Source organism: Neophocaena asiaeorientalis, unplaced genomic scaffold (assembly GCF_003031525.2).
Source record: "Neophocaena asiaeorientalis asiaeorientalis breed wild unplaced genomic scaffold, Neophocaena_asiaeorientalis_V1.1 scaffold1238, whole genome shotgun sequence".
Taxonomy (NCBI): domain Eukaryota; kingdom Metazoa; phylum Chordata; class Mammalia; order Artiodactyla; family Phocoenidae; genus Neophocaena; species Neophocaena asiaeorientalis.
In genome coordinates, this window is record NW_020174073.1 from 51,734 (window position 1) to 75,722 (window position 23,989).

The 23,989-nt window shown below is 38.9% G+C and overlaps 2 protein-coding genes across 4 annotated transcripts in view; both read left to right on the forward strand.

Moving 5' to 3' along the window:
• Window positions 1-58: 58 nt before the first annotated feature.
• PHOSPHO2 (phosphatase, orphan 2) lies at window positions 59-6,230 on the forward strand. The gene is made up of 4 exons (XM_024754587.1): window positions 59-267; window positions 788-825; window positions 2,876-3,050; window positions 5,471-6,230. Exon 4 carries the CDS (start codon window positions 5,497-5,499, stop codon window positions 6,220-6,222), a length of 726 nt encoding a protein of 241 aa, XP_024610355.1. The 5' UTR covers window positions 59-267; window positions 788-825; window positions 2,876-3,050; window positions 5,471-5,496; the 3' UTR covers window positions 6,223-6,230.
• KLHL23 (kelch like family member 23) overlaps window positions 192-23,989 on the forward strand; it is a 40,129-nt gene continuing 16,331 nt past the window's right edge. Inside the window, exons 1-4 of one of the 3 annotated variants that reach the window (XR_003004472.1) lie at window positions 192-327; window positions 788-825; window positions 2,876-3,050; window positions 6,029-6,110. Coding sequence is in view for 2 of the 3 variants with exons in the window: in XM_024754585.1 (XP_024610353.1) it covers window positions 23,463-23,922 (460 nt within the window). In the remaining variant the exon portion in view is untranslated. Of the gene's footprint in view, window positions 328-787; window positions 826-2,875; window positions 3,051-6,028; window positions 6,111-17,890; window positions 17,955-23,462; window positions 23,923-23,989 lie in introns of those variants that run through there. The other 2 variants (XM_024754586.1, XM_024754585.1) reach the window with 2 other exon arrangements.

Below are 23,989 nucleotides of genomic sequence, written 5' to 3' on the forward strand. Positions count from 1 at the left end.
GCGCGGGAAGTCAAGGCCAGGCGTGAGAGTGGGGCGGCCCTCCCCCGCAGGCGCAGGCGTCCGGAGTGGGCGGGAGGACAGAGCCCTCGGAAGCGGCGCCGAGGCCAGAACGGCTGCGGGTCTCTGGCCTGGGTCAGTGACGAGCCCTGGGACCCGGCTGGACCCGGCTGGGCCCGGCCTGGTGCTCCCATCGGCATCCAACGTGCGCCTCTCGGGAAACGGCACCCGACTAGGTCCCTGCCCCTGGCTTCTGGATGTACCCGGCAGGTGTGCGGGAGAGCGAGGCCTGGGCTTGGCGTGTGTGACCCACAGACCTCGCGGGGGAAGGTGAACGGCAAAGCCCTCCTCCCTCAACTATAGAAACTCAGGGATTAATTGACAGAAAATCTGTTTTTAAATATTTTGGTTTCTAACGCATGATCTGGGCTAGACGGGGCTTAGTTTTCTTTTTTTTTTTTTTTTTAATCGCAGTGTTAAAACTTGGATTATACCATTCATGTTAGAGCCTTTAAGATATCTTTAATTGCTCGGTAAATACAGTATAGTAAATTGAATGTATTTGGAGGACCAATCAGACCTCTAAGGACACAAAACCCTGTTAAGAGTGAATATGGGCTACGTTTCAAAAGATCCTTTTCTAACACGTCGAGGTACAAATGATTACATTACAAGGTAGTTGGCTATGACACATACACATTAGGCATCAAACTGGAGTTGCTCAATATGAAAGGAGGTAAAATTTTTAATCACTGAAGTTCTAACACATAGTTGTACTGTTTTTCTTCAGGTTTTCTATCAGATGATCGATCCATCGTAATAATGCTGGTAAGTATGAAAGGATTAATAAAATATTTGTTGGCGGAAATATAGTTTTTGCACATACAACATTGGTGGTTTTTTGGAATCATAGTTTTAAAAATGTTGGGCTTCCCTGGTGGCGCAGTGGTTGAGAGTCCGCCTGCCGATGCAGGGGACACGGATTCGTGCCCCGGCCCGGGAAGATCCCACATGCCGCGGAGCGGCTGGGCCCGTGAGCCATGGCCTCTGGGCCTGCGCGTCCGCAACGGGAGAGGCCACAACAGTGAGAGGCCCGCATACCGCCAAAAAAGAAGTCAAGAACTGGGAAGAGTCAGAGATTTTATCCTACTTGCATGCTGACAACTTAGGCTGCCACCGTTCTGTAGAAGATGCAGACCCCTAGAACAGTGATGAATTACAGCAGTAGCAGTAGCCAGAATATCAGTAATTTTGCCCCAGTTGCCACAGGATGATGCAGAGTGCCAGAAGTCACCTGCACATGGAGTGTGTTGCATTACAGGACAGGAACCCTGAGCTTAGGGCATCCAGATCTTTATTATAATGGACATTAAGCATGCCTTTCAAGACTGTTCACTATACATGAATTTTTAAAAATAAATTTATTTTTTTACTTATTTATTTTTGGCTGCATTGGGTCTTCGTTGCTGCGCGCGAGCTTTCTCTAGTTGCAGTGAGCCAGGCTACTCTTCTTTGTGGGGCGTGGGCTTCTCATTGTGGTGGCTTCTCTTGTTGTGGAGCACGGGCTCTAGGTGTGCGGGCTTCAGTAGTTGTGGCACGTGGGCTCAGTAGTTGTGGCTCACAGGCCCTAGAGCACAGGCTCAGCAGTTGTGGCTCATGGGCTTAGCTGCTCCACAGCATGTGGGATCTTCTTAGGACCAGGGCTGGAACCTGTGTCCCCTGCATTGGCAGGCGGGTTCTTAAACACTGCGCCCCCAGGAAAGCCCTTACATACATTTTTAAGACAATATCCAGAGCAAAGGGCAGTGAGTACCTTGTAAGATATGCAGAGCCACTAGAGACCCATGGAGATTACCTCCTAACAAAAATTCTGTGGAATTTTAACTAAATTGGTTACAAAAATTATTGAATCTTATAATATTTGGTGTCAGTAATTTGCCAGTTTGGCGTAGTGTTCAGGTATCATTTGACTTACAACACCTGGTTCTAACTCTAATCCATGGATCTTTACAGCCAAGTGTATCTAGAACTAGTTATTTACCCTCTATGGCCACCACTCATTTTTTTTTCTTTGTTGTGAAATTGAGAAGGTAGCATATGCACTTTGATCTGAAACAGAGCTTAAATTATTCCGGGGAAAATATTTTATTACAAAATCAGCGTAGGAAAAGAATGCACTGCAATTGATGCTACCACTGTGTACAGACATTTCTTTTTTAAAAGCAAAAATGAGATTATACTGTAAACACTGTTTTGTGACTTGTTTGTTTAATTTGAACATCTTAACCTTTTACTCACTAAATAAATGGTCTGTTATATGGCTATCATGTACATATCTTATTTAAGCAATCCCCTATTCTTGGATGTCTATGTAGTTTCTAGTTTTCATTATTGTAAAAAAGCACATAGGCTATTGTTAGACCCTGGAAACATTGCAGACATACAAAATATATACTTTTCATGCTTCTGGAGAGAACAGTTAATAACTGCTTCTGGCATTTTAACAAACTGATTTCAAAATAGATTCACTTTCACTAAATCTTTCTACACATCCTTAATTTTTGGAGACATTTTTATTTCAAGTACAGCACTAAATCTTTGAAAGTTTATTGACAACAGAATGTGGTATTTGTCTATTATTTAATAAGTAAAAAGAAAAACTGGAATCTGAAAATCTTAACATAATCAGCCTAACACCTGTGATTTTATCCACTGAATAAGAGTTTATATTCACATAACATTCCCTGTTTTGTATTTAAGGTTTTTGTTTAAACAAAATTTTATTCTTCCCATTGCCATAGGTGCTTTTCTGATGTAAGAGAAAACATATTAGAAAATGTAAATTTTTAAATATCTTAAATACTTTTATTAATTTTAGGAGTTAAGAAGTCTCCATTCCTTTGCTTGGAATCAGAAGACTTTTTCCCCTGCATATAGAGTAGGAGTAATGTTGGTTAGAAACTGGCTGGTGTTTAAAACTGAAGATTGTCATGACTGTTTAACCTAAGCTCCATGCTGAAGTAAGATTAATTGTCTTGGAAATACTAAATTGGGTAAGTATTTTAAATATAGGTTTATGTTGAGTGGTGGGAAAAAACTAATGGAAAAAGATCTGAAATTAAGAAAAGTACACTTGTAGATAGAAATTAATAGTCAACAGTGGAACTAAGTTAACAGTTGGAACTTTGTTAACTTCAGGCTTATGATACAGCTTATTTGGAGGTTAATAGTGAAAGAATTTTAGTAACTTGTGGCTGATTAAGTCTAGGTTTGAAACACTTTTCAACCAACAATGAGTTACATTTGAAAAAAATTTTTTTAATTATGTATAAATTCAGAATGCCTAAAAAGCATTTTAATTTAAAATGTGCTTAGGTGCATTACCAACGTGATTGTCAACTGCGCTTTATTGCTATTTATTACATTGTTTCTATGGGAAAGTGATTTCTGCACTTAAATCTCTGGAAGCCAATCAGGGACACCTGGATTAGACATTTAGCAATTCATGGATCCAGGGTATCAGAATACTTTATACCATTATACCATCTAAATTCATACAACAGGAGATACATCCTCTAGGTTTGTTATTCTCCAGATATTCTAAATTGAGAGGCAAAAAATACTCTTATATGAGTCGTGAGCTCATTCTCAGTTTCACCTGCTGGATATCTATCATTATAAACCAGAGAATACGTGTAGATAAATGTCATGTTTCCTTTTTAATTTTTTTTTTTTTTGGCTGTGTCAATCGGGTCTTATGTGCAGCACTCAGGATCTTCATTGCAGCACGTGGGCTCCTCGTTGTGGCGCACAGGCTCTTTAGTTGTGGTGCACAGGCTCCAGAGCGCTTGGGCTCTATAGTTTGCAGCACATGCATTCACTAGTTGCGGCCCCCGTGCTCAGCAGTTGCAGTGCATGGGCTTAGTTGCCCTGCAGCATGTGGGATCTTAGCTCCGCGACCAGGGATCGAACCTGCATCCCCCGCATTGGAAGGTGGATTCTTAACCACTGGACCACCAGGGAAGTCCCCCATGTTTTCTATTTTTAATTGATCTCTTCTTTTTCTTATTGGTGGGGTTCTTCACTTTTCATTTTAGGATTTCTTGCTAAAACTTCAGAATGGTTGTAAAGTAGATCACAGATGGTTAGTGTGTACTTCGAGATTAATGAATGTGTTCATGTTATTAAACATCTTTTCTTCAAAATGACCTACTTAATATTTTATTTTTAAACTGATTAATAGTCGTTATTCTATTTCTTAGGCCCTAGAGTGTATTACTAAAGCGTGAACTTTGGAGTCAGGCAGACCTGAGTCCAAATTCTAGCTCTGCCATTTAACTAATACTTAACCAACTTAATTAATACTTAAGCTCCAGTTATATATCTTTAAGATGAGGATAATAATAATTCCTACTAAATGGGTTTATGACAGATGATGAGATTGTAAGGTTCTTAGTCCAGTATCTGGCATATAGTGATATCTATAAAAATACCAGTGACTCTTTAAAAAAAATTTTTGTTGTTGTTTACAGACACTAATTGTAGCTTTTCCTGGGAATTCTGTATAATTATCTTTTTTACATGATAATTTTCATTTATACCATCTGTTGATTCATTCCTTTTCTCTTGAGATTTAAGTTAATGATCTTCATTATCTATTAATGAAAACAGAGACTTGAGTAATTGTCATATCAAAAGCAGTGTGGTTATTCACATATATCCAGATTATTTGGTACTCCAGAGCTAAACTATCTAGAGAAAATATAAATAAATGTGAAAATTGTTAACAAAAGTTACTTCTAGTGTGGAAGAATTTAACTGACCTCCAGTTCAAGTAATTTGTTTAGACTTTCAAGTACAACATCAAGCAACCATTTGGTTATAACATTGACAACGATGATTTTCAAGCTAAAAACCTTTTTTAAAAAATTATTTAAATTTTGCAAGATTTCACATTATGTTAAATTTGGTCAGAGTTTTGGTTAGTTCACAGAGAATATGTATTGTACATGACCTATTATTTAAAATGAGGCTCATTGTAAACATTTTAAACTAATAAGTTTGTGATTGATAATTTAAAGACAATAAGAATGACTAGCCTACATTTTTTTTCTGTCTTATTTTATAACTTTTCTAAATTAAAGTGTAAGGGAATAATTGTTTCATTACTTCTCTCATTAGATTGCTCTCTAGTTTAATTCTGAGTGCTCAAAGAATCACCCCCTCAGGAACACAATAATACCCTGAGTATCCTTTTTATATGTTCTGTTTTCCATTCATTTAGCATACTCAAATATGAACTTTGCTTCTTAGGAAAAAGTGCTTAAATGGTAGTCTTAGAATGCTTAGTCATTTTAGCTTGTTTATATTCACCCTTTGTTTCAGCAGATTAAGAGTAATTTTGTTAAATAGATACTATAGCTAGATATGTAGAACCGAGTATGTTTAGGGAATAATATTTCTTCTTTTCCAGGGTAACCCAAATCTGTTTCTGGAACCATGAAAATTTTGTTGGTTTTTGACTTTGACAATACAATCATAGATGATAATAGCGATACCTGGATTGTACAATGTGCTCCAGAGAAAAAGCTTCCTATTGAACTACAAGATTCTTATGAAAAAGGATTTTGGACAGAATTTATGGGCAGAGTCTTTAAGTATTTGGGAGATGAAGGTGTAAGAGAAGATGAAATGAAAAGAGCAATGATATCAATGCCTTTCACTCCAGGGATGGTGGAACTTTTAAACTTTATAAGAAAGAACAAGGATAAATTTGACTGCATCATTATTTCAGATTCAAATTCAGTCTTCATAGATTGGGTTTTAGAAGCTAGCAATGTTCATGACGTGTTTGATAAAGTCTTTACAAATCCAGCAGCTTTTGACAGCGATGGTCATCTCACTGTGGAAAATTATCATGCTCATTCTTGCACTAGGTGCCCCCCAAATCTTTGCAAAAATGTAGTTTTGGTAGAATTTGTAGGTAAACAGTTACAACGAGGAGTGAATTATACACGAATTGTTTATATAGGTGATGGCGGAAACGATGTCTGTCCAGTAACCTTCTTAAAGAAGAATGATGTTGCCATGCCACGGAAAGGATATACTTTACAGAAAACTCTTTCTAGGATGTCTCAAAATCTTGAGCCTATGGAGTCTTCTGTTGTATCTTGGTCTTCAGGTGTTGAAATAATTTCTCATTTACAATTTCTAATAAAGGAGTAATATGCCAATAATTGAAATGTGTATCAGTTAAGATTAAATACAGCAGCATAAAACTAAAACCCCAAATAACAGTGGCTTTAAAAAAAGAAAAAAAGTTTTCCCTCTCACTTAAAAGAATTTCAGAGTTAAGTATCTCAAAGTTTCTGTGTTGCTTTACCAACCTCAGCACTTGACTTCCAACTTATGATCCAAGATTGCTGTTCAAGCTCCTTCCCTCACATCAACTTTCTGACCAGCAAGGAGGACAGTGAGAGAGAAGGTTGCACCCTCATTTAAATTTCACTGGCCAATACATTGTCACAATGCTCCTTCCTAACTGCAAGGAAGGATGAAAAATACAGCTTTTATTTCAGGTGGTCATATTCATAAACAGGCTTTTGAAGGCCTGTTTGCTTCTGAATCACTCTTACTCATGATGGACAGCCTTTTGGGATCCTATTCAAAGTAAGGGGAAGGGTTTATCACTGCAGGCCTCATACTCCAATACCTCTTCACCTGGGTCCCACGAAGACTGTCAAGATAGCCACTCAGTATGTCAGATACCACTTACAGAATTGGCCAACCCTTTCACGGAAAAGAAGCTCACCTACCTAAGTTTCTGTGCTTCCTTAGCCGACAGTTATTGTCAGCTCTCTCATGTCTTTAAGCAGATATTTTAAAAATTGTGTTCAGCTATCAGCTTTTCCCGATGTACTCTGTAGAAGACCTGGTCCAAATTACTTGATCTACAACTACTAAAAATGAAAGTATTATTTTTTTTTTGCTTGCATAATTTATAATTTGTTACTGGCCTCAACTTGGAGAGAAATCACAATGTATAAGAGTAAGTTTCATAAATAAAATTTAAAAAAAGAGTAAGTGTTTCAACATAATCTAACCTATTAATTTAAAGCAAAACAAAGTTTACTTTTTCAACCTGGAAAAAAATAGAGTACCAATTTTTTTCCCATAAAATTACATTGAACATTTTTATTTCTGGAGCTTTCTATATGGAAAAGAAAATCCTAACATTATTACGTAAGGGATATTTATGCCTAAAACATGTGAGCCTAGAAATTAACACAGTACTGTACAACTTTCTAGGTCAGCTGATATTTTTCTAATATCCCTATATGAAACAGTTTCTTAAATGTTGAGTATTCCTACAAACTATATTGTATCACTCAATATTTCATTGCCAAACAGAAATAACATACTGATTAAATCAGCATTCTGGAGTTACAGTCTGTAATAATGATATAAATTTAAAATACTTCAAGAACATTAATTTGTATTTCATTTCAAAAGGAAAGTGTGAAATTAATGAACACTTGGGCAATAGATACTGCATCCCTATCTCTAAAATTAACTGATTTGGAAGTAGTGTATTCTTATGTGAACTAAGAATTAGGCTTATTTTGAAGATCTGTAACTGCTAGACATACTTTGGAAATAAATAGCAAAGAAAGTAAAATATAAGACTAATCTCTTGGGGAATAAATTTAAAAATATAATCTACCTATTAACCATCTTTGGTAGAGTCCACTAGTTGCACTTACCTCAATTTTGTACTCTACTTCTTTCCATTTTTCCCAGGCATATGACCATCTGAAGTAAAAGCTATATTTTTCATCCTTCCTTGCAGTTAGGAGGGAGCATTGTGACTAAGTATTGGCCAGTGAAATTTAAATGAGGGTGCAACCTTCTCTCTCACTGTCCTCCTTGCTGGCCAGAAAGTTGATGTGAGGGAAGGAGCTTGAACAGGCAGCTCACCTTTGAATACTCTCAATCCCTGAAATTGGACTGAAGTTATCTAAGATTTTTAGAACTCCCAGGTGCTTGACTAAAGCAAATCTGAACTCTCTTAGAGGAAGTTAATATCCTTAGTATGGTGGGCAGACTCTAACGTAACCCCCCATGATCCCTATAAGCTCGTATTCTCTGTGTGTGTGTGGGGGGGGAAGTGTATGTGTGGAGAAGGTGATCTAGGACTTGCTTCTAATTAATGCAATACCACAAAGATGATGGGATGTATCATTTATGTGTATATGATTATATTACATCAGGTCCTTACGCCCATCTTGTTAGGGAACTCGCTCCCTTGCTAATTTTAAAGAAGCAAGCTGCCATGTTGTGAACTGGCCTTCAGAGAGGGCCACATGGCAAGCAACTGAGGGTGGTCTCTAGCCAAAAGCAAGAAGTAGGTCCTTGGTCCAACAGTCTGCAGGGAACTGAATACTGCAACCATGTAAGTTTGGAAGTGGATCCTTTCATAGTGGAACCTCAGCTGAGATCACAGCTCAGGGTGACACCTTGATTTAGCCTTGTAAGACCCTGAAACAGAGGCCCTTTGAGCTGTGCTTGCACTCTTAACCCACGGAACCCATGAGATAATAAATGTCTGTTGTTTGAAGATGCTAAGTTTGTGGTAAAACTGTTAGCAGTAATAGAAAATTAATGCAATAGGCCTCAAAATCTAAACAGTTTTGTAAGTACATTGTAAAGCACATAGTAAAAAGTAGCTACACCAAGAGATATAAATGAACACCAGCAGAAGTTTTTATTTAAATAGATCTGCGTGACCTCCAAGTATTGGAGTTTACAGACACAAACTAAACTTACGAGAATTTTGGCAAAGAACTGAAAATTACATAAACAATATGGAAATACTAGAACTGAAAAATAACGTGACTGAAATTAGAATCTTAATGGATGGATTTGACAATAAAACAGACATAGCTGAAGAGAGTTAGTGACTAAACACAAGTTCGAAGAAAATATCCAGAATAATGCAGAAAGAGACAAAACAATGAAAATACAGAAGAGAAATTAAGACATAGAAGATATAGCAAGATCTAACATAGGAAATTGGTGTCCCAGAAAGAGAGGAGAAAGAAAATGAAACAAGCAATATTTTAAGAGATAATGAGAACGTTACAAAGTTGCCGAAATACATCAAACCACAGATTCAAGAGCCCTCATGAACTCCAAACAGGAAAATAAAATGAAAACCACATGAAATCACATTCTTGTAAAACTGCCAATAACCAATGATGGAAAAAGCATCAGATAGCTAGAGGGAAAAAAAAAAAGATGACATTGAAGGAGCAACAATTAAACTAACAGCTGATATTATTTTTTTCTTAAATGTTTGATAGAATTCAAGGACGCCATCTAAGCCTGGAGTTTTCTTTGCTGGAAGGTTTTAACTACTAGTTTGATTTCTTTTGTAGATTATAGGTAAAGGTTGTATAGTTTTCTTGAGTAAGACTTGGTAGTTTGTGACTGTATTTGTTATCTCTTGCTGCATAGTAAGTTACCTGAGAATTTAACAGCTTAAAACTAAGCATTCATTATCTCACAGTTTCTGTGGCTCAGGAATTGAAGAGCCCTTAACTGGATTGTTCTGGCTCAGGATCTCTAATAGGGCAAGATGTCAGCTAGGGCTCTAGTCATACGAAAGCTTGACTAGAGCTGAAGTCTCTGCTTGCAAGGTGGCTGACTCACATGGCTTTTGGCAGGAGACCTCAGTTCCTCACTGATTGTTATCAGGAATCTCAATTTACTGCTGATTACTGGCAGGAGGCCTCAATTTCCAACCACATGGTCATCTCTAGAGAGTTGCTTGAATGTCCTGAAGACATGGTTTCCTGCCAAGTGACCAATCCAAGAGAGAGGGCAAAGAGGAAACCATGATGCCTTAGTGACCTAGTCTCAGAAATCAAACACCATCCATTCCACTATATTCTATTTGTATTCTAAAACGGAATACAGGGACTTCCCTGGCAGTCCAGTGGTTAAGACTTTGCCTTCCAATGCAGGGAGTGTGGGTTTGATCCCCAGTTGGGTAGCTAAGATACCACATGGCTCGCAGCCAAAATACCAAAACATAAAACAGAAGCAGTATTATAACAAATTCAATAAAGACTTTAAAAATAGTCCCCATCAAAAAAAAAAAAATCTTTAAAAAAAAACCACGACAATACAAAGGCCCACAATCAAAAGGAGGGGAATTAGGCTCTACCTTTCAGTGGAGGTACTTTTAAACCACCATGGTGTCTCTCAAAGACTTTGCCCATTTCATGTAAGTTGTGAAATTTATGGGCATAAAGTTTTTCATAATACTCGCGTATTAATCCTTTAATTTGCAGTCAACACATGGATATCTACTGTCTAGATTTTACCATTAGCATTTTACTCTGGGGACTTCCCTGGTGGTCCAGTGGTTAAGAATCTGCCTTCCAATGCAGGGGACGCGGGTTTGATCCCTGGTCAGGCAACTAAGGTCCCACATGCTGTGGCGCAACTAAGCCTGCATGCTCTACAGCTGACGTTCTGCAACTACCAAGCCCGCGCACTCTGGAGCCCGCATGCCGCAACTAAGACCCAAGGCAGCCAAATAGATAAATAAATAAATAGTTTTTAAAAACCCAAAGAACATTTTACTCTGCTTGTTTTATCACATACCTGTCCGTTCCTCTATCTATCTGTCTTTTTTTTTTTTCTTTTGCCTTTTTAACATAAGCATTGTTTGTCCCCTTTCCTTCTTTGTTCCCCAGTGTATAAAACCATGTGCTTCTCTGGCTCTGATTGGAACTCAGTTATCCTCAAGCTCTATGTGAACTCTGGGAATTATTTGATTTACAGTTCTTGGGATCATTCTTTGCCCAGACTTACAGTATTTCACCCTACTCATGTGTCTTAGTATCCAGCCATAGACTCATGGGGACAACCCCTCTTACAGATTTCTGAAACTCTCTCTCCATTTAGCTCTGTCCTCTCTTGTACTCTGTCCTACAAAAAGCCAATTGTGCCTCCCCAAACTTATCTCCATCTCCTCAACTCGGTGAGACTACCATGGTCGGCTTGGGATTCTCCCTCCCTGTACCTCAGGCTGGAAAATGTCTCCAGGCAGAAATGCAGGCAATTATAAGGCTCACTTCATCTGTTTCCCTTCTCTCAGGGATCACATTCCTGCACTGCCTGTTGTCCAGTGCCTGAAAACTGCTATTTCTTATATTTTGTCCAGTTTTCTTATTGTTTACAGTGGAATGGTTAGTCCAGTCCCAGTTCCTCCAGGAAAAGAAATTGTAGTGTCTCATTTTTCATTCCTAATGTAACATGGTGATTAAAAGCTCTGCTCTAGATTAAAAGACCTGAATTTGAATTCTAGCCCTGGATTGGGTAAATTACTAGCCTCTCAACACCCCAAGTTTCTTTTTTTTTCAATTTTATTTATTTATTTATTTGGCTGTGCCAGGTCTTAGTTGTGGAACTTGGGATCTTCGCTGCGGCATGTGGGATCTTTAGTTGCGACATGCAACCACTGCAATACAGGCACCAACCAATCAGAACAGAAGCACCAAACAAGAATGGATTCTGGCCACAGACATAACAGTTCCTGTGTCTGAATAGCAGCCCTGTACTTGTCATATATGCCAGCACCTCACACACATACGATGCACTCAATGTTAGTTCACTGAAGTCCAAATTTTAGTCTGTTCCGTTTCCTCTTTTTAAATGTCTGAACATGTCCTTTGCTCATTTATCTATAGGGTCTTGTGTTCTGCTTATCTGTTTTCCTGAGGACTTCATATATGGAAGATACAAACATGTTGGCATTAAATTGTGTTAATCTTTTCTAAATCTTATGTTTTATTATTTCTAGATAATCTGGTCTTAATCTTTATTTTAAAATGTGAGCATATCTAAATTAATATGTGCCTTATTGTCTCATTAGATTATGTTAGTTAATGAAACAAATATATTGATACACACTAACTAGGCTTTTTACAATAAAATGTAAGACTCTTGTTCTCTAAAATTTTTCCTTTGAAAACAAAAGGATCTTTGTGTTCCCCTCATAGCTAAGCAAATTCTTTGTGACCAGTTTTACTGTGCTAATCTGTGAACTTATAAAATAGAGATGCTAGAGTTAAAAATGGGAATTGAAGAAGACTATTGAATAGAGAGGTAGAGGAACCTCGTGTTCTTCACACGAGATTCTAGGATAGCCGTGGTAGGCAGAATTCTAAAACGGTCCCTTGAGATTTCCCACACCCTTGTGTACATGCCGAGCATAATACCCAGTACTGTGAATCAGATGTATTTTACTACCATGTTTAGGTTATGTTTTATGGCACAATTGACTTTAAAATAGATTGTCTGGTGGACCTGACCTAAACACACGAGCCCTTTAAAAGCAGAGAGTTTTCCTGGCTGGTAGCGGAAAAGGAAGTCAGTGATTCAAAGCCCAAGAAAGATTCAACGTGCCATGGTTGGTTTAAAGATGGAAGAAGGCGTATAGTAAGGAATGCTGACAGCCTCTGGAGCTGAGAGCAGCCCCTGGCTGACAGCCACCAAAGAAAATGGGACCACAATCCTACAATTAACTGCAAGGAAACGAATTCTACCACCAAAACTCTACCTCTTTGAGTTTGGAAGAGGACTGTGAGCCCCAGATGAGAAACACAGCCCAGGCTGGCACCTTGATTTCAGCCTGGTGAGACCCTGAGCAGAGAACCCACTCACACCATGCCCAGATTTCTGACCTACAGATATTTGTGACAATGTTTTTGTGTTGTTTTAAACTGCTAAATTTGTAGTAATTTGTTACATAGCAATAAAAAACAAACACAAAAGCTAATCTCAAGGAATTACCTAATTTTCATACACATACCTATTTTGTAATTATGTTTGGCAATTCATACTCTAAAGTAATGAATCGCTTTTTATTCTTCTGACTAGACACTGAACATAGTGATGTATGAAGAGATGCTTATGAAAATGTCTCTGCCTTTGAGAGTTTCGAGGATGACTTAAGTTTTTCTGCTAATCCATTTTCTAATTTTTTATAATATGACTGTACTTTTTTAAAAAGAAAAGCAAATTTAAAGAAATCAAGACCTCCTGAGAGATAGAGCACACCCTGCAACCATCTACCAGTGAATGGGCCAGAGCTGAGCTGCTCAGACAGGACTGACCGCATAATTTGAGAGACCCAGAACACAGTGAAAATGAGGCACCTCTTGTTCAAAGATTATTAAGAATTTCAAGACAGCAAAGCATTAAACCAAGAGTGGGGCCTTCTGGTTGCACAGGTCACACATGAAGCCAGATCTGTGCCCAGACCTTCTCCAGCAACTTCCAGATAAAAGCTTTACCAAGAACTGCTTACAGTCCAAAGGCCCCAGTGCTTCTTCACTGCTTGGGTAACATTTGCAAACTGATTGCTCATAATGTCACCATACACCAAATCCTTTCAGAATTTTCTCCAAGGGTGTTTGTGTATATGTATGTGTGTGTGTGTCTGTGTATATATGCATATAGGTGTTTATGTATATATATGTGCTCTTTGACGTAGATGGATTATTCTTATAATTGTTATATTGCTGTTGCCACTTAAAACTATAAGTATTTACCTGTATTAATAAATATTGTTTAAGATTAAAATCTTAAATCTAAATTCACATTTTTTGCAATTTAAATGGAATGAAGAGGTAAAAAATTGATAGAATTGTAAAGAGGAAGTAAGGAAGGAACGGAGGGAGGGAGAGAGGAAAGATCCCTGTCCTTTAAGGAACTCCTATAGTAAAATAAGTGGACAGTACTGAAGTGTGACATGGTTAGTATATTAGGAAGGGATAAGCATTACTACATACATAATTTAAGTATAAACTCATTTTATCTTAAAATCTTTCAATATAGGAATATTTCTCCAATTTTTTATATAAGAAAACAAGCTTGGTGAGGTCACAGAACAAAGTAATAAAAGAATTCTTCAAAACTAGGTGATGTTGAGTCAAGAGACCTGAATTCTAGTCCCAGCTCTAACTGCTAAGTTGCTCTGTGACTTTGGTGAATTATTTTTCTTCTCTGGAATTCATTTTATTTTCTGTAAAATGACTAGACTGAGTGAGTTTTATCCCTAACTACCTTCCAGTTCTAAAATTCTGTAATTCTAAAATCATTATGAATTTAAGTGCTTTCTAGGTTTCGCTACAAAGAGCTTTTAAAATCTATCCTCTAAGTAAAGTTAAGTCATCCTATTTTTAAGGCCTTTAGAAGGAGGTTTTCATTTTACCACAAAACCATTTGGGGGTCAGCCTTTTAATTTTTAGCATATTAATAGATCACAGGATTGAACTCTTCATGTTGCTTAGTTTTCTTGTCTTTGAGCTAAATAACTATGATTTCCTTATCTGATCCTCAGAAAGCAGTTTTTATTTTCATAACTCTCCTGTGACCTACTGACGGTCCTCTGTAAGATTGTCCCTGAACTGGACACAGTACTATATTCAAGGATCAAGACACTGATTATCTATCTCATTTTGCTCATATAAACATTGTCTTTCTTCTCTCTTCCTTTTTTCCTCAATGTATATTAGAACAGTGATTCTCTGTGGATCATGTTAAAATGCAAATTGTTTTCATTCGGTCTGGGGTGGGACTTGAGATTCGCTTTTCTAATACACTCAAAGATGAAATACTTCAAATATTTAGATGCCTCTTGATTGCCTAACCTGCTGAATCTAGCACCATTTCCTTTAAGGACAATAAAAGCGAGAAAGCAATCTTGACTGGCTTATAGGTCAAGTCTGGGTGCCATAGAAATAATCTGAAAGTCAATTCAACCCCTAAAACTGAGTCCGACCTGGCCCTCTAAATGAGCAGCCAAAATGTGATGATGTGCAGACTTACTTGCCACAGAATAGCCTAACCCAGCTCCTATGTACTTGATCACCAAAGAGGAATTACTGGACACAGAAATTAACTGCTAGAGCGGGACCTGGTATAGGCTTTCTTGACTTTGGCACTATAGACTTTTAGGCTGGATAATTTCTTGCTGGGGGCTGGGGGAGGAATATGTGTTTCCTGTGCTTTGTAGGATAGCAGCATTCCTGACCTCTACTCACTAGATGCCATTAGCAGTTCTCCTGGCAAGTTGTGACAACCAAAAACATCTCTAGACTTTGCCAATAATCCCTGTTTGAGAACTACTTAATGCCTAAAATTCCATATGTTTTATTTGTGGATCAAGTGAAGAGATATTTTACGTACAGAACACCACTACTCTTAAAGCCACAGATCCAAAATATTTCCCCCCAGGTAATAATTTCCTTATCACCAAGTCCACAGCCTTGTCACATCATAGCAATCACCACCTGAGTGTTTAATAAATATTGTTGATGCCTAACTCAATCACTTCCTTCCTGTGTTAGATACATATTAGACTTCTTTCCCTACCCAGGTATCATATGTACTGTGGCACAAATCTATTAGTTTAAACCTGCTTTCGTAGTGCAACTGTAGTCTTTTACAGAACAAGTTATAATTACATCTTTATTCTACTTTTTAAAAAAATGTTATATCTGATATGTCTACATATTCATTTAGTTTTATAGCATTTGAATTTTTTAGCTCCCGGTTAATACTAGCCCTGAAGGAGAGTTAGAGAAGATTTTCATTTATGGTCTCATAAGCAGCTTCCAAGGGACAGCTGATATACCAATAGGGCAACTGAAGGCAGGCACCAGACTGAGAAGAGTAGTTCTGTTTTTTTCTTTTTTAATAGATCTTTATTGGAGTATAATTGCTTCACAATTCTGTGTTAGTTTCTATCGTACAACAAAGTGAACCAGCTATACATATACATATATCCCCATATCCCCTCCCTCTTCGTCTCCCTCCCACCCTCCCTATCCCAGCCCTCTAGGTCATCGCAAAGCACCGAGCTGATCTCCCTGTGCTATGCTGCTGCTTCCCACTAGCTATCTATTTTACATTTGGTAGTGTATATATGTTGATGCTACTCTCACTTCGCCCCAGCTTACCACGCCCCCGGCCCGTGTCCTCAAGTCCATTCTCTATTTCTACGTCTTTATTCCTGCCTTGCCACTAGGTTCATCAGTACCTTTTTTTTTTTTTTAGATCCCATATATATGTGTTAGCATACGGTATTTGTTTTACTCTTTCTGACTGACCTCACTCTGTATGACAGACTCTAGGTCCATCCACCTCACTACAAATAACTCAGTTTTGTTTCCTTTTATGGCTAATACTCCATTGTATATATGTGCCACATCTTCTTTATCCATTCATCTTTTGATGGACTCTTAGGTTGCTTCCATGTCCTGGCTATTGTAAATAGTGCTGCAATGAACATTGTGGTACATGTCTCTTTTTGAATTATGGTTTTCTCAGGGTATATGCCCAGTAGTGGGATTGCTGGGTCATATGGTAGTTCTGTTTTTAGTTTTTTAAGGAAACTCCATACTGTTCTCCATAGTGGTTGTATCAATTTACATTCCCACAGTAGTTCTGTTAATAGTGTGATAATGGGACTGGAATTTATAGCCACTTTCTGCCCCTATTATGAGATATGCTTTTTTTTTTTCCAGAAGATTAGAGGGAGAGTCCTTTACTGACCTAATAACCTCACAGTACATCTTTAGATGAGACCAGTTGTAGGGAATGTATAAATAATAATTAATTGCCTTAACTCTTTTACCTTATACCCTATCATTTTGTGCTCCCTGATGGGTTTCTTTTTTCAGGTGGACAATGTGATAGTTCTGTTGTAGAGAGATTTTTTTGATGTGCTTTATAAGGGCTTATGGAATAATATATTCTGGGCCAAAAACTAAATCTATCTTACTTATGTCATACAAACTGATGTCTGTGTGATGATAGTTCACATGGAAACAAAATATTAATGTAAATGTTTCCTAACAGAAATTCTTAGAAACTCCCATTGTTTATGGAAGATGTTACTTAGTAAAAAATTAGTCTTTTATATTCAAAAATAAATTTTCAGTTGTATGTCTAAACAACTAGTAAAAAAATATTTGCAATTAAACTACCATTTGCCGCATAGGATTTATAATCGGTGCAAACTGGAAAACTTGCTCCTTCACATTTTTTTCTACCACTTTACAGTCATATTCAGGATTTTGTTACATATCAGAATCTCAACTGTTCTCACAGCTTGGTCCATGCAATATTTTGTTATCCTCAGTTAAATATGAGAGTATGTTCTTTCAGGGATTTATTAACAATTTAGCCCTTTTCAGGTTTAAATCCAGAAAAAATATCCTATTGCACAATTTGGGGGGATAAAAATACTAAACAAATATTTTGAGGGTCTACTATGTGCAAGAAGACAAACAAAACAAAAACTTGTGGAAGTGTACGTGTAGGGCTATGTCTTACAAACAATGATGTCCTTCAAAGCATTTACAAATGCTTTTAAAGAGGTGGGACATATACATATGTAATTCATAATTCCCAAGTAAGATTCATAAAGCATATTAGTAATCAGCATAAACAAAAAGTACTTAAGTCAAGGAAGGACTAGATGACCATATAGTATTGTACTGTGTACTCAGTCAATTGATTAATTGTCATATAAGAGAAGCTTTATGAAAGAGGTAGATTGTGATCTATACCTTAAGGAATGGAAAGGACTTGGAAAAATGGAAAGGACTTGATAGAGCTTCCCAGATGAAGGGAATAATGGGAGCCAAGATGGGGGTGAGCACAGCGTGTTCTCGAGATAGTGACGATGTGGCTGGCCTGATGAAGTTAAGGGTTTAAACTGGGGAGTAGTGGAATCAAGCTTTGTAAGTAGGATTTGGCCAATTTATGGACGGGTTTGAAAGCTAATCAATGGAATTTGAATTTCTTCCAGGTACCTCTTAGGAGCAAGTAAAGGGAAGTGATGTCAAGAAAATGCTGTTTGGGGAGGATGAAAGGTACTGTACAGCTTGGGAGGAACGGGGAGAGACTGACACAGAGAAATCTTGCAGTAAGCCAAGTGAGAAGTGATAAAGACCCAATAAGCGTGCTGTCAGAGAGAACGAAAAGGAAGGGATAGATAAACCGGATGCTTTGAATTTGAAAATGAAAAAAAGCACAAAACGTTTAGATCATGTGGTACAGGAGGGCAGTGTCTGCAGATTAAGTTATTTATATAATGTCTTAGAGAACTATGAGCCCTGAGCAAGTTTTTAAAGAAAATTCTGAAAGTCTTACTTTTAAAAAAAAAAACATTTATTTTACTTATTTATTTTTGGCTGCGTTGCATCTTCGTTGCTGCACGCAGGTTTTCTCCGGTTGCAGTGAGTGGGGGCTACTCTTCGTGGCAGTGCGCAGGCTTCTCATTGCAGTGGAGCACGGGCTCTAGGTGCGTGGGCTCAGTAGTTGTGGCTCACAGGCTCTAGAGCACAGGATCAGTAGTTGTGGTGCACGGGCTTAGTTGCTCCGTGGCATGTGGGGTCTTCCCGGACCAGGGATCGAACCTGTGTCCCCTGCATTGGCAGGCGGATTCTTAACCACTGCACCACCAGGGAAGCTCCTGAAAGTCTTACTTTTAATCTACTCGTAGTTTCACTGGTATAAAAAAATATTTGTTGAGTACCTGTTATGTGGCAGACGCTGTTCTAGGAATATTAGAATGAACTGGGGATATACCATGATCAAAACACAAAATCAGGGCTTCCCTGTCCAGAGCCTGTGCTCTGCAGCAGGAGAGGCCACGACAGTGAGAGGCCCGCGTACCGCAAAAAAAAAAAAAATCAGTAGGAACAATTGTGATTGTCCTGTGACCTTTAAATTTTTTGTCAGGACATTAAAAACTGTCTTACTGCCAGTTATAAATGTAGGAAAATGAAAAACAGTAAGACCAATATTTACTTAGTACACTGCAGTTAGAAACATTGGAAATGAAAGTATTTTATTTTTCTGTAAAAAACTTATTAAGAGTGAGCAGTTTTCACCGTCTTCTTTTTGTCCTGTAACTTACAATACAGAATGATCATCTTTCTATGACTTAGTGAATTGTCATACTTCTAAATTTGGATCAGCTTCCAACATTTTATCCTTTGCATTTAAAAAAAAATAAATTTATTTATTTATTTTTGGCTGCGTTGGGTCTTCGCTGCTGTGTGTGGGCTTTCTCTAGTTGCAGTGAACGGAGGCTACTCTTCGTTGCAGTGCGAGGGCTTCATTGTGGTGGCTCCTCTCATTGCGGAGCACGGGCTTTAGGCGCGCGGGCTTCAGTAGTTGTGGATCGCGGGCTCTGGAGTGCAGGCTCAGTAGTTGTGGCGCATGGGCTTAGTTGCTCCACGGCATGTGGGATCTTCCCGGACCAGGGCTCAAACCCATGTCCCCTGCATTGGCAGGCAGATTCTTAACCGCTGTGCCACCAGGGAAGTCCTCCAAGAGTTCTTTTAAAATGAAATTTTTTTGCCAGTATTACTTCTTCTGGGACACCATTATCTGCTTTGTCAACAACCACTGTCCTTTTTAAGTCACAAAGTTCACCTGCACCAAAGTCAGCTGGCTGCAGATCTAGAGTCTCTTCACTGGTGGCACTGTCAACATTCCCATGCTCATCTACTTCTTCTAGAACTTCATTCTGTTCAACTCAAATTCCACTTTTGGCATTATCACTTTTAATTCTTTGCTACATTTTCATTTTTGTTGGCCAATGCCCTCTCTCAGTCATCTATTTTTGTAAAATACTATGTAGATTTATCACTGGAAGACAGGAGGTAAGACAACCACAAGCTTTGTTGTCTGAATGTGAACTGAATAACAGATGCACAGTGACCAATCACCAAGGACTTTGAAAGAAGAGACATGATGGGTCACTGACCTTGATGCTCATCTGTTATTTATGTAGTGATTTGTGGACTGAAGAGCTAGAGGGCGAAATTTCTATTTTATGCAATTATTCACAGTTAATTTACCATAGTAATTGAAATCTGAACTCTGTCTGAAGGATTGGTGTTAGTTAACAAAATGGTGGCAACTGAAATTCATGCATATTGGAAACATTCAAAGAAAGGATTGTCCATGTATTTTTATACTTGAAAATCTTTTATTAGTCACCTCTTAAGCTTCTCTGCAACAAAAATGTACACAAATTAGAATTTTAACTGTTTTATGTCCTTTATTCTTAAGTAGTAAAAAAATTCTGAGCTGATTAACATTACAATTATTACTATAATTGACCAAACAACATAAATATGTTTAAATCAAAAGTAAAAATTTATCAAAAATTATTTCAGCCTGATGAATTGGGCTATTTTCCTTTCATTGAGACCATATATCTTTGGCTGATTATTGTTTTCTGCTGGCACGAGACAGAGTTTAGGATCAGTAATATTCCTGTTTTTCATTTCTATAGATATAATCCCTGAGAAAATGTGTTCACAAAGACAACTAGATGGGAATGAGAGGAATTTTATTATAGCAGTGCCACTCATTTTGTGGATTCTTTCCAAGTTATTTGTCAAAAATGCTCTTTAACTTTTGTTGAAAACAAGGAATTGGAAACATTCTGACTTGTGAAAGCACTTGTTACCCAGTCATCAGAATGTTTTCTTTATTTTCCCAGAAGCATACCAAAAAGGCTTTGCCAAGACATAGCAACTCCAAGGCAGTCACATATACCTACCTGTGCTGGTTGTATACTGTACAACTCCTGAGACAGTGTTCACATGGCACTCTACTTGAATGGAATGAGCTGGAATTATGCAGTGCACAACTTAACACAGCTGTATGTGGTGGCCTTATAAATTACACCTTTTTTTTTTTACTTAACACCAACTTGTTCTATCCAGTACGTTAAATGAAGTACATAAAATTTTCTGTATATACTGGCACATTTACATATATTGATAATGATTACCACAATTAGCGTACTGAACATTTAATGACATAGCAATACTTAGTGGAAAGATGTATTAATAAGGTAAAAACAACAAATAAAATAGTTAGTTTTAGAAACCAAGTCTTTTGAAAAGCTCAGTATGATGTCAAAAGGACTCCAACTCCATGCCAAGCTCAGTATCTGTCAAGAGTCATTATGTCTCATCTCCACGGTGGCTCTTTATTTTCCTAAGACTTGGATTCACAGATGGCACACTTGTTTTCTTGAACAGTGTCATTAATTTATTTAACTTATGAATGCTAATTACATGTTTCTGAGTGCATCGAATCTATTAGCATTTGCGGTGGTCTTTTTGATAAAGCATGTGGTAAAGAGGAACTGCTCCTGCCCATACCCTTCAGGACCTGCTCTTCTCTTGGCAGGTTGAAGCAGTCTAATACATATTGATATGCACTTTTTGGGGTCTTTTTTTTTGAGATATAATTGACGTATAGCCCATATACACTTTTAAGTAATAATTCACAACCAGGGAACAGCAGGCAATGGAAGCAAAAGTATGAATTGGGCTCCGCAGCAATCTGAAATAACAGAACAAATGACAATATAGTGAATTCTGTTATTCGAGAATCATTTATTACATGCTGTTATGATTCTAGAAGCCCCTCCTCTGAGTTAGGTAGAGCCTATATTTACTATACATCAAACTTGGCACCATAGCCACAAACAGCCATTGCCACACTTCAATGACAACCATGGAAAGAATGCCCCATCTTCAATCAATCGCAATTGTGTCCTTGAATGACAACACCAACAATAACATCACTGTCCATGAAAGACAAAGTGTCTGTAATTACAGTTAACTACAAAGTTCATGATTTTTGAAGAAATGTTAATAAGATATTAATTTCCAAATTGAGGTTGTAATGGAGAATTAAGTGTAAATATCCTTTCATTATAATAGTTAACATTTATATACCACATCCTAAGTGCTTTCACTGTCATAATTTTATCTTTCCAATATCCTTATGTTAGTTGAGAAAGTACTGATATTTTCTGTTTTACAAGAAGTCAGAAAACTCAGGATCAGAGAAGTTTAGTTAAGCTACATGATTAGATAAATGGCAGAGAAGAATCTTAACCCTGAAACAAAATCTCATATACTTTTCTTCTCTACTAAACTGTTTACCAGATGTTGAGATAGTAAACCTTTCATTTTTTTTCCATTTTGGGTCCAACATACGTTCTTCTTCTTCTTTTTTTTTTTTTTTTAAATATATATGTATTTATTTAGGCTGCACCGGGTCTTAGTTGTGGCACTTCAGGATCTTCGTTGTGGCATGCATGCAGGATCTAGTTTCCCAACCAGGCATCGAATCCCAGCCCCCTGCATTGGGAGCACGGCATCTTACCCACTGGACCACCAAGGAAGTCCCCAACAGTATGTTCTTCTAATTGTGTGAAAGAATCACCTGATGCCCTTGACTGGAATGCAGATTCTAGTATCCCACATAATTCAGTTGAGGTAGTCTGACATGTGGAATTAAAATAAAATCACCCAAATGAGAACGGAGGCCATTTATTCAGATCTTGCTATAGCAAGAGAGTCAGGACCATCATTTGCCTTTGATAGAAGCTCAAAGGCAGATAGGGGAGCGGGAAAGCTTTATAAAAGTGGAAAAAAGGGGAAGGTCTCAGGTATACGTTGGAGGTTGTTGGCCTGGGAAAGCTGGAGTCCAGCTACTAGAATCAGAGAGTATTTTATGTGATTGGTATGGGGAGCATATTTGGCTTTCTCTGACTGGTCCCAAGTTGAAAGTAGGGGTAAAAATAGGGAAGTTGGCAGTCATTGACCACCTCCTTACTGTTCTGGTGCAATTGCTGCAGAAGTTGTGGTTTGGCTTCCTGGACTTCTTATGTTGTTCAGAGTTCTTTTGTCATATACAGTCTGGCCATTGTCTGTTTGTATATTGTCTCTCAGACCATATTCTGAGAAACACACTGGGCCTCTGGTATTCCTTTCATCCTGGTCTCCTTCCTCCCTTAAGCTGGCTAGACTATAAACTCCGCGCGAGCTATGGACCATCTTTCACCACGTTATTACCAGTGCCTAGGCACTCAATAAAATCTTGCATATGAATGAATGGTAAATGAAAATATTTGATATTGCCTTTTGTAGGAAGAACATGAACTTTCTGGTGTAGCATATGTACGTCTTGACTGGACTGACTGCCACCAGGAAGAAAGGCTGGAGGCTGCTCCTTCCAGCTACTCTGTTCTAAATACTGTAACCTGAATCCTTGGCCCTGGCTGCTCTCAGTTTTTCTCAAAGCTCCAAGTTAACCCACAGTGTACGCATCAGGCCCAGGGGCTTCCCCAGCACTCCTCCAGAGCGCTCTGATGGGGGCGGGATGGAGTTCGTGGGAAAGCGGCAACTGCTTCTAGCATTTTGAAGGCAACCTGAACCCCAGACCTTTAAGTTTGCTGCATTCTCTCCAACCCCGACCCCCAATTCCACTCCACCATTAGGGCCTGGGCTGCGGAGAGCTACTGAAAGAGGGAAAAGGGGGCCCCCCAGCCCCCATATATGGTCCTAATTCAGGACTTAGAGCGTTTGTCTAGAGAGAAAACGCTCGGCAGTGTCTGTGTGTGGGGTGGGGATGGGGGACAGGTCCCGGGAGAAGGGCAGAAGCTAGCAGCGCGGGCGGTCTCCTCGGGGAAGCCGTCCCACCTGCTGCCTGGGAGCCCGCTGGGGAGGGGCCGCAGCCACGCACCCGCGCGTCCACCCCGCCCCTGCCCGCAGCGCGGCCCCTCCAGCCGGGAGTTCCCGCGAGCTGCCCCGCGCCCCAGGCGCGTGGGGGGCCGTTCAGTTGGAGGCGGGGAGCAGCCGGGGCACCAAAATAGGAGCCGCTTGTGGGCTGGAGCTGCACTAGCAGGCAGCCTCCGCCGCGCCTCTTCCAAAGATGGTCAGAGGGTCCGGAGGCGCCCCCGCCCCCGCTCGCCGCTAGCCCGCGGGCCCGCAGCGCAACCCAGAGCCGCCGCGGGAGGTGAGTGCGGGCAAGGCCAGCCGGCGGGGAGCTAGCGGGGCCGGGCGCGGGGGAGCGAGGCCAGCCC